This window comes from Sipha flava, unplaced genomic scaffold (assembly GCF_003268045.1).
Source record: "Sipha flava isolate LNK unplaced genomic scaffold, YSA_version1 273_pilon_pilon, whole genome shotgun sequence".
Lineage (NCBI taxonomy): Eukaryota > Metazoa > Arthropoda > Insecta > Hemiptera > Aphididae > Sipha > Sipha flava.
Genome location: NW_020272938.1, coordinates 113,542 through 125,568, shown reverse-complemented (window position 1 = coordinate 125,568; position 12,027 = coordinate 113,542). Strand labels below are relative to the sequence as shown.

Sequence of the window (12,027 nt, the reverse complement as noted above, 5' to 3'; positions counted from 1 at the left end):
ATATATTTTTATTTAAAGGTATTCCATTTAGACAATTATGAGTTAATTATTTAACAGTAAAGCTTAATAAATATTAACATATTTTACTGTGATTGTATATTTTGTTATAATAACTATGATATAGTTCATAGTTCTTACATATATTTTTGAAATTCAGAGCCATACTGCATTAGCCATTACAATTCATGTTAATATATTATGTAGTATATATATTGTAATAATATTCACTAATGTACATAGCTTAATTTTTAAAACACTAGGATTCTATATTATATTTTAATTACTATATATTTGCTTTAAAAACAATGGATTAAAAGTTTAGGAACCTGGTGAATTCTATCTAGAACCAAGAGTATTAAACTTATTTATGTAAGAAAATATTCCAACCCCTACAGTTGATATTAAACAATCATTTTTAGCTACTAATTATATTTTTACTGATAAGAGTTTCACTAAAAAAAAAAAAATCTATATTGATATTAAAGAATAAAATTCCATAAATATATATTTATACTATAATTTGTGATTACTAAATTTTACTAAATATTACTAAATTACTAAAAAGATGGGTTTTATCTTTTAACATGTTATAAATTAAGATTTTGTTCTGTACCTACATTAATTTAAAACTATTAAGTATAAATTGTTTTTTATTTTTATATTTTTTCTTGCATACAAATTTGTGTTTTAATTTTGTCTATTCGTATTGATTAATTAACATAGTCTATTTTTATTATTATTATAGTGGTGTATAATAATAAAAATAGATATATAATACTACCTCATGAACTGTGATTAATTTATTGAAAATATTAACTAAATGTTGAGTTTATTTATTTATATATTGTGTAATAATATTACACTGCATAATAGATTTTAAGTATACATGATAATACCATTATTCTAAGTCTATTTACTGCCTAAAGATAGTAATTTTTATTTCTATTTCCTAATTTTCAAATTATACATCATATCATAAATATTGTGAAGAATTGTAATGTTATCATTATTCATGGTTCATTATGATATAACATCATAGTCATGCGCACGGGGGTGTCGGGTGTGCCACCAAAATGTTGTAATAGGGTCCTACTATTTTAATCTAAGAGTAAGAAGGCCATATTTTAACTGATGTTGCTTAAATTAAATGTAATTTGATATTAAAATATTTGGTAAAATATAAATCATGTTTTATAATAGAATAACTAAAACTAAATTTTCATGCAAAAACTTTTTTTTACATAAAAGCTACAATTTACTACAATTCATAAATAATTGAAGCTATCGAAAGAATATACAAAATTAAAGGAAAAAATATTGATTGGGACTAATATATCACACAATATTAAATAAAAAATTAATGTTATGTTTATTTAATCATTTATTAAATGTACCTTTCACGTTTCGTATAGATAGGGCCTGAACATATTACTGGCCCCCCCTGAAATGCAAATCTTTGCATGCCTACGTATAACATGCATCACTAATATTTTATTATTCTAATGAAACTAGTTAATAGCTTAAGATATTGTTGAACAATTCTATTTTATTGGTCAAACACGCTGATGAATATGTTGTGTAAATGTAAATTCTTAAAATGTCTCCACTTACTGATACATTTGACAATGATTTGATTAAATTACTGATACTTATTTTGAAAACTACCTTAGTTAATAAAAAAAATGTTAGTTTTACATTTAGATTCAAAACATTTAATTGATTAAATATAATATATATATTTTTTTCTTAGGCGTCAATTTTTTTCAATTAATAATTATTTAGACATGTTTCAAACATTTTTAAAATTCATTATCAGGTACAAAAAAGTCTGAAATTTTTCGGTTAGTCTCTTTTTCATTTACAATCAATTAATTTGTTTTATTTTGATTTAATTTTTGGTATATAACTCAGATTTGACAAAAAATAATAATTAATTATTAAATTAATCATAGATTGAAAAATATGACCTATAATCTTTTTTTTCTCAACTCGCGACATATTTTAACCAAGTGATTCAGCTTTTAGGATACTTGAACATTTTTAGAACACTAAACAATTGTTAGTTGAAAGTTGTGAATTCAGGGAAAGAAAGTTTAATAAAAAAAACTGACATTTGTCCATCACATATTTACTATAGTTCCCTCTAACGATAATTTAAGTCCACCAAGTTCAGTTCTCATAGAGCTTTTGAGGAATGCTGATTTTAAACTTTTTGTGCAAATATATTGTATACATAAAAAATATTATTTCTGAACAATACATTTTTGAAAGTTTATGAAGAAAAATTCGCCTTCTGTAATCTAATTTCTGAACATACCCAGAGGCAACAAGCTGTTGCCTTATCTGGTCATAATTTATATATTCATACATTTGTAATAGGGTAATATATATATATATATATAATAGCTCTAGTACCTTATTAGATTTTAATTCCAAGTTTCATTGACCAACAAAAATATTTTCCTTATGTACATAGATCTATTTTCAGGATTTTTCATCACTGGTGCCACTGATTTTATTCCCGAGTTTTTATAAATTGTTTATTTTCTTAAATAAATTAATTGAAAATATTTGTGTTGAATAATTAATTTTAATACCTGCATATGATGTTTGCATTTTTGGATTCTAAGAATCAAATTATTAAATGGTATCTTCAAAATTCGACCTGTCGTAGTGACTTGTGAATAAAAACAATCATCTGTAGTGTTTTAATTCATACACAAAGCTACTGATGTACTAACTTAACAATTTTAAAACTCATTAAAACAAATGATATGATTTTTCATATATAACAGCACTATTAAAATAATGTGAATATATATTGCATTTTTATTTCAATCGTTTTAATTAAAAATTGATATTTAATTTGAAATTGTTTAACATTAATTTTGAAAATATAACATGTATTAAGTACCTATAATAAGATCAAAGCTTATTCAAGACATTTTTATGTAATATAATTGTTGTAATAGATGTGTATCAATGTGTATCACCATCGTTTTAGAAAAATATATTACAATTAATAATCAACTATATTCACATTTTTTTACAATTATGAATCGTCATTCTCATTCAAAGTGTTTTGATTTTAACGAATTGAAAGTTGTTTTGAGAGGAGTTATAAAATAATTTTCACTAAAATGAATAATCTTCTATTATACTAAGAAGTAATGAATAACTGTTGAGACAAATTTAAAATAGTAGAGACCCGGTTTTCTTTTTTTGCGATGATAAATAAAATTTGTTATTTATCACACAAAATAGCTGTAGCGTGTAAAATCGTGGAGTAGTTTAAAATAGTAAAATGTGTACATTTATGCATAGGTGTTAAAAGTGAGCAAATATTTTATGAATATAAAGCAATGAGGAATTTCTGATATAATGAATCATTGCTTAATTATATTTCTAGTTCTATAACTACGATATCTTTTTGGATCTCCTAAAATATTATTCCATGGCAACTCATTTAGTAAAGGGAAAATTAAAACAAAATTCAATTTTAATTTTATTACTTTTTACATTTTTACTTTTTACAATAGTATTGTAAATTAAATGCTTGTACCATGAACATAGCATATGTCCTTATATCCATTTAAAGTTAGTCTGTTTAAACTTTTTTTTAAATGTTTTTAAAAATAATATTGTAAGTATGTATGTGTTATGGTTAGTTATACAGTGGCGCACACTGGAGGGTTCAAGGGTAGCAGCTACTACCCTTAAAAAATTGGGTGGGTGGGTGTTCCTCCTGGCCCCAGGATTGTCAGGATACTCAAGACCAGTTAAAAGATGTTTCTTTCACCAAGCTGCCTTTAAATGGATGCAGTTTATCTACTGTATTGAAGGTAGTTAAAATAAGTGGGTTGCAGTCTGTATTTCCTGTCTTAAGTATAGCTTTGAAAATTACTGTAACATTACCGGTTGCTTGTTCTACACCCGAAAGAACGTTTTCTAAATTGACAATTATTAAAAACAAACTTCGTAGTACCATGTGTGAAAGTCAATTAGAAAATTTAATGTTACTATCATGTGAAAATGATATTAAAATTGACACAGATACTGTAATTAATACATTTGCAAATAATAGTAGCTTATTGCAAAAGGCTTTATTATATTAATTTAAGTTTGATGTTTACTCCAAGTGTGCATAATTATTAAGACTTACAATAATCAATAAAAACTAATAGCTACCGAGAACCTGTATTTTATTTTATTTACATTCAATACTTTATTATTAAATCTTGAACAAGTTTAGAGAATTCTAGTTAGGGGGTGTGGGGGCGAAGCCCTCGCGGGTCTGTTTTTGAAAGTGATTTAGTGGTGGGTGTTATTTTTCCATTCAATATGTTACCCCTATTCATTTTTGAGTGTGCGCCACTGTAGTTATAGTCATACGAGGCATAACTGTTCATAGAGCTTTAGTACTGTCAGAATATACTAACTGAATCACAACTCATTTCTGATAGAAAATTGTTACCATTAATGTATTTGGTAGGTCGTTTTTTTTTTTAATTTCTCAATAGTTAATTTTTAAGAAAATTATAAAAAAAAATTGTACTTAAATTTGGTGTGTATCTTCTGAGCACGTTTTCCCCATTTAGACAGTTATTTTTTTTTTTACTAAAAATCCAGAATAGATATACATTTCCAAAGTAACATCTAAATTGATGACATGCATGTATCCAGAAAAATTAAATTTTCATTGATGTTAAGTAAATTTGTATACTTTTTCTTTTTACATGATGTTTAGTTTCTTTTGACTTTCTGAAACTTATACAAAACTATTATATTAAAAATAAATGTAAAACTGACAATTTTTTTCTTATTTTGATTAAATAAACAAAGATTTATTTTATGATTTATAGATTAAGAGCTATTAAATGTAGCTACAGTTAATACATTTTTAAAATATTGAATTTGTGTTATCTTTGTTTTACATGATTTATGTACATTTTTTAACGCATATGAACGCATATTTATTACAAATACAGTAGGGTATAAGATATGTATGTCAGAATTTTATCTAAATTAATTTACAGGACATCTACGATTCTAAGAAAGGAGAAACCATTACTGATTTTCTCTAAACTATTAATTATTTAATTATGTCAACATAAAAATAATAACATTTCTACCAGGGGCGGAGTGGCCCACCGGGATACCGGGAAAAATCCCGATGATCTGAAAGCTAAATGGCCTGCTAGCCTGGAGTGAAAATTAGGCGGGGATCTAAAACTCAAATTGGGGGGGGTCATTTTTTCGAAAGTACAAAAAGATAATACACAATTACAAAATAATAAAAGTAAATTATTAATTCAAATTAGAATGTTATGAACATATGAAATTGGTAATTTTTAAAATTAAATAACAAAGTTTAATCTTCTTTGTTTTATTTTTCCAAATTTAGAAATAATATTATCAATTATTATGTGTATATTCTTGTGAATATTGAACAAAGCGTTCTTTCCCCATGTTTAAACGAAGCCATGAAACCTTAAGCCTTAAAACGCCTGAGAGTAGAGAATGATTGCATGTATAGTATTTTTTAACAAGTTTTAGAAATTAAATTAGCAATTAGCGGTACCATAGCAAGTATATGGTATAATATTATATAAACATATGGGTAACGGATTGGGAGTAAACGAATTGGTTCCCGTTTGTGTACAGGTTAGGCGAGCCAGTGCGTTGAGAGCAAAAAACAAAATTTTAAAAGCTATATGTATAGCATATAGACAATTATTATATCGATAAAATAGAGTAGAAATATAATAGATATAATATAGAGTATTAGATACTAGCAAACAGGAAAGAAATAACAAATACTTGGAAAATTGTATGACTGAGTATTGTATTTCGTACACCCTAGTGTTGACTAGTTGACTTTCAAATCAACGATTTAAAATTGTATATTTTTATCAATTTTTTTTATCATACATTAACGCATATTAACCAAGCCTACGTTAAAGTTGATAGTCCTAAGCTTGTAAAATTGAGAAGGAAAATTTGCGTAGTTAAACGGCAAACAATTAGGCTATACTTAATAAAATACCTTTTTCAGACGAAAACCAATTCAACACGTGGGGTTGGAGCTCGGGAACCAATTAGGTACCAGCCAACGAATTGACAGTAATCTCATCTAAGATAAGTTATCTTTCCGTCGAAGGTCGAACACTAAAAAATTTCCGCAGATATACTATTATATTTATATTCGCCAACGATATTATAGCCTATCATATCATTATAATCACTATTAATATTCTTAGAAGTTGGATGGAAATTATGATTTTATAAGCAAGTGGTGATGTAGTTTAAATGTATATAAATATATGTTATATAACATTTTTATTGCAAGAAAAAATCTAATTGAAAAAAAATTAAAAACGCATTTTATGCATATTTTAATTTTTAAATAATTACAAAGGATCTAATCTTGATGTTTTTCTAGGGGGGGTCATGACCCCCATGACCCTCCCCTTGGATCCGCACCTGGTGTAAATAGAATAAAAAAATAGGAAATAATGGATAATGTAAGAATTTTCTATCGTTTCTTTTATATATTTATATAATTATAATTATTATAATTTATTTTTATAATAATTAAAATTATTATAATAATATATAATTCTTACGTGCGCATGAATATATGATCGATAAGTGATAATCACCATAAACAGTATCGGGATTTATCGGTGTACCGGGAATTGGGTAAGTTAATAAGACAACAATCAAATATAAAAATAACTATTGAGGCGGACGACGTATTAACCAAGTTTTTTTCTCTCTAACCATTCAATAAGCCGTAATATTGAAACACGTAGACACGTTTTTATACGTGTTTTTTGGTGGTGTGGTGTCCTCTTAATAATCTAATAAATTATATTATAGTCGCCTTGATATCAGCACTAAAACAAGATTACCAAAATATTGTTACAGTATTACTGTAATCGTTTAAGTATACAGTATGATGGACTAGTGAAGTACCTACATATTTATATTTCATACGTATTAACAAGGTTTGTTTTAAATATCTTATTAATTTCATATTTCTTTTCGAAATTAATGATAATAATAAAACAGGGTTGTGCTGAAAGATATAGGGAAAAAATAAAAAGTTATTAATGATGAGTACAAAAAAATGTGTGAAATTGGATTCATATTTTTGTAAGAATGTTTGGTACTTATGATAAATTTTAAGATGTTTTGTACATCGAGTTGATTATTGCTCTATCTAAAATATCCAATAATGAATGTTTTAAACCTGATATATTAGACCTAAAGTTGACGGTATATTATCTTTATTATTGTATGAAAATATTCTCATTGCACATATGTTTATGAAAATATTTTCCATAACAGGCCCCTTCCAGATATTTACAAACAAGTGGCTTAGATTTATTAAAATGTCAACTAATGGTCAAAGCGACTTTAGAACAAATAAAGAAACTCCAACGAGATATGGAAAATACAAAAATTACATGTGATAAGTTCATAGAAAAGGCAAAATACCTAATTGATCTATAGATTGAAAATACTGATGATGAAAAAAATTAAGGAGGATTTAGAAATGTGTGATATTCAAGACCAGTTTGAAAATAAACGTAAGAAGAAAAAAAGGATGGACGATTATGAAAAAGAAGAACCAATCATTAATGCTGTAAAAAAATTTGAAGTATATAATAAAGTATTTGATGCTATTATACAAAGTATGACTACAAGACTTATTAAAAATAATGCATTGTACTTTGATTTTTCTCTTTTATCGCCTAACAATTTTGAATCATTTAAAAATAGAATGCTGAATGATGCAGATAAAATTAAGAGTAGTTTATGCGAAGAATTATTATATTTTCTACCACATGGAAAGTTTTAAATGACGAATAAAATATGAAATATTATGAAGATGGCGAAGATGATGAAGATTCAAATTCATATATAATAAAATAATGCACAAGTTGTCAAAACTGTCTTTGTTGTTACAAGGCTATAGTTTATTTTCGAACACATATCCAACTTTGACGCTGGCATAACAGTTCTTATTACATATATATATATATAATATAGACATAACATGTAACACAAGTTATGTCTATGAATGATCATTTTTAATATTAAAATATATAAAAAACCGACTAAGTAATACCATGAGCACAATTAGAAACGTTCATGTTAATGGCCATTGAGAAAAAGGTATTAATCTAAAGCTAAATTAGTTTGACCTTTATAAGTTGAAGTCTTAATTTTATAAGAACATAAAATATTATTATAATACTATACAAAAACAATTTGAGGCTAATATATTTTCTTTTTTAGATCTTAGTTTTAAAGTTGTATTAATAGTTTTATCAATAAAATACATAATACGCAATATATTTTTATATTTATTATTTATTCACATTCACACACTAAATTCAATAAATAAATAGATGAAATAAAATTTTTATTCAAGAGATGAAAATGATATGTGGCTTGGATGAAATTTATTTTCCCGGCCTGAATAATCCCACACCACCCCTGATTTCTACCATTACTATCAATAATTATAAATCTTCATTCATCTGACAAACATTTATAACTTTTTGACAGGTTGCACAAAGGACCAATAAGTTTTATCAATCCAATAAATATTGTGTTATCGGTTCGATATGTTGTAGACCCGATTTCGGTTCCATAAATATTCAAAAAAGTTCTATAACTTTATTTATATTACATTATTTTGCTTTTTTGAATTTCTACTTTTTTGTTTCGTTTTAATTTAAATCGATTAAATTGATTATTTAATTTTAATAAAATATTTGTAATTATATATACCTTTATATTTTCAATTATTGATATTTAGACGTTATTAAATCCAATATAATATTTTTTTCTACATCTGTAACATTCCTGCTTCTTTTGTTAATATTTGCCATACTTTTTATGTAAATATATATATATCGATAAAAATACGTGAAAATAATATTATATATTTATAAAAAAAAAACGATTATAATTAAATTTGAAAATTGATAGTATAAATTTTTATCACTTTTTTGTTATCAGTATCACTTAACCACGGTTAACAAACGAACTATCGCATGTCATATGGAAAAATAGTTTGAATTTGCGTGTAGAGTGTGTTGAAACAAACCTATATTTATTTATCTGACTGTTTATTGAAGCGTTATCACAGCTTAATGAACTGTTTTAATATATTTGTCTCATATATTTTTAGATACACGTTGTGACCCTTAGAATTTTAATCTTGTCCCGGGTGGGATTATGTCCTGCGGGCGCGCTTGGATAGACATGTTAAATATTGAACAATTGGAACAAAAATAAGGACCTGAAAATAATTTATATCTCCTCAGAATTAACACAAAATTAAATAAGTTAGGTTACGTAATTTAATAAGTAATAATTTGTAATATAAATGAAGTAGAATTCACGTAAGATTTATTTATAGTTTTCTATAGTGTTCAAAAACATAATTTAACGTTCATGAATAATATCAAAGATTAGATAAAACCAGCCCCGTGCAATTCTATGATAAATCTCGTATTAATATCACATAACAACAATTTAATAATTCGAATCCAAATTTAAAAATAACAATAAATAATACAACATAAAACTATTTACACGAACTAATAATCATCAAAAATATATATACAATAAATTACCTAATCGAGAATAGTTATACATTTATTAGTAATTTAAAATAATTATTCTATAATTTACTTAAAAAAAAAAATAAATAAAGTTAAAAATTAAAAATTAAAAAAATTACTTAATTACTTAATCAAATTAAGTTGGTACTGTATGAGCATAAAGCTTATTCTTTTGAAAGTTGCTAAACATATTATCCTCAAAATGAAGTGAATATAATTTATCTTTTCACAAGATCACTTGTGTTGGTAAAGAAACAGGATTACATTTTTCAATTTACAGAGCATATCTTAAAAATCACAAAAAAATACATTTTCAAATATTTAAATATTTAGAGCAAATATTTCTTACTTTATAGCAGGCGCGGATCCAGGAATATTTTTTTGGGCAGGCCCATAAACTTAACCACAAAAGAAAATACAGTAAAATTATGATTTTATTTAATGAATCTCTCATTTTCGAATATTCTAGCCATTCGTATTTTGAATACCACGAAATATTAAATGATCTCTGTTTTCCGCCGATGTTTCGTCTTGGAAACGTAATGTTGGGTTGATTTGGCCCTTTTTCAACGTTTTGACTAATATCAAAAATATTGTTTTGAACATCACAATCAATGACACATATTGAAGCAGAAGATTTACGAATTTTTTTGGAAGTAACAGATTCAATAACAGATTGATCCGATTGTAAAAGGGGAACAAGAAAATGTTTCATGGCCTATAAAAAAAAGTATTTATAAATAAAATAAAACAGGATTTTAGAATCTCAGATATAAAGAGTGGTAAATTGTTCTTAAATGTGAGTAACTATTTATTACAATAATATAACAAACTACGTATATATACTGTACATATATGTATTTGTTTTCGTGTAAGTATTCAATATTGAATAATTGCACAATTTGTTAAATATAAAATAAATAGGTATGCCTTAATAAATAGTTAAAAAAACAAAATAAAACTTACCTATTTGGTGTATGTGTTCAGCACGTCAGCAATTCGTGGATGGATTTCCAATAAATTTTAATATTTAAATTGTTTAGTTAAAATGTGGATTTAAGTATCGCTTATTGGAAGTTGACAGCAGACAGAATAATATTACGAGTACACGTGTGTCATTTAGGGCTAGTTCACATGAGAGGTGTTTACAATTACTATTAATAGCTATTAACTATACACATGGTAACGCAGCGACAACGCAAAAAACCTGTCAACGCGCGTCAGCGCAAGTTGACGCGCGTTTAAACATTGTACAGTTTTGCATTGACGTGTTCAGTTGCAACGCGCGTTTTGAAGCGATAGGTTCTTGTTTTTCGATATTTTCATTTGTTTTTTCGAAAAAGTTTTCTAAAAAATCAAAAATGGATAGTGAGAAATTTGATACTGATTTATTCATTGACGAAATTGAAAAAAGATCCCCAATTTAGGACATGACAAGTAGTGAATATTCAAATAAAATCAGTAAAAGAAAGGCCTGGGAAGAAATTGTTCTAATTTTTAGTGACCCAAGTGACACGGAAGAAAAAAATTCCATGGTAAGTATTATTAACTATTTTGTATTTTATAATTTGATATAAAATTTAAAATCAATTAAATATATAATATAGACATAATTTATTTTGTTTCATATTGTTTTTTGGAAAAAAAATTCTATACATAAATTAATTATTTAAAACTATTATTAAAAAAAAAATACATATTGTTTGTTTTTAAAATAAAGTTTTATATACATTGTTGTACATCTATTTACTACTAAAAATTAATATAACTATTAAAATATTTTGTACCTATGTATAAATTTATATCATACGGTCAATGTCGACGCGCGTTTAACGCTTCTCATGTGAACACTAACTAAAAAACGCGCGTTTGGCTAACGCGCATTTAACGCTCTCCATGTGAACTTACTTAACAATATTTGCTAGTCGGGTAGGGTCCAGTTTTACGTACACTTATTATATCTTATCGGGGTTCCATTGGCGTTCGAACGACGACAATCGATATTTAGATAAAATCATGTTAATCACACGGACAATTACATGTTATTAATAATAACTTATTATAAAAGGTAGATATATTGTTGTTTTGTTACTCATCATGCACGATTAATACGTTTTATATGATATATTTGATAAAATCAATTTTAATGCCGATATTCAAAATTAAAATTATTGTTTTTGAAAATTTTGGGTGGGCTCGGGCCCACCCAGCCCACCCTCTGGATCCGCGCCTGCTTTATAGGATCTTTAGGGAAAATAAAAAACGATTTCTGATTTCCCACAGCATTCTTGTTGTACACAGAATAACAATTGTACAGTCCACATTTAATACCACCAGTGGAACTTGTCATTTTGAAAATTACAATTAAAACAAAAATAATTTT

At 26.0% G+C, this 12,027-nt stretch overlaps 1 protein-coding gene across 1 annotated transcript; it reads right to left on the bottom strand.

Moving 5' to 3' along the window:
* Positions 1-9,852: 9,852 nt before the first annotated feature.
* LOC112685351 lies at positions 9,853-10,743 on the bottom strand. The gene is made up of 3 exons (XM_025557203.1): positions 10,611-10,743; positions 9,994-10,362; positions 9,853-9,931 (listed from the first exon to the last, which is right to left on the bottom strand). The coding sequence occupies exons 2-3, from the start codon at positions 10,357-10,359 to the stop codon at positions 9,914-9,916; spliced, it is 384 nt and encodes a 127-aa protein (XP_025412988.1). The 5' UTR covers positions 10,360-10,362; positions 10,611-10,743; the 3' UTR covers positions 9,853-9,913.
* Positions 10,744-12,027: the final 1,284 nt, after the last annotated feature.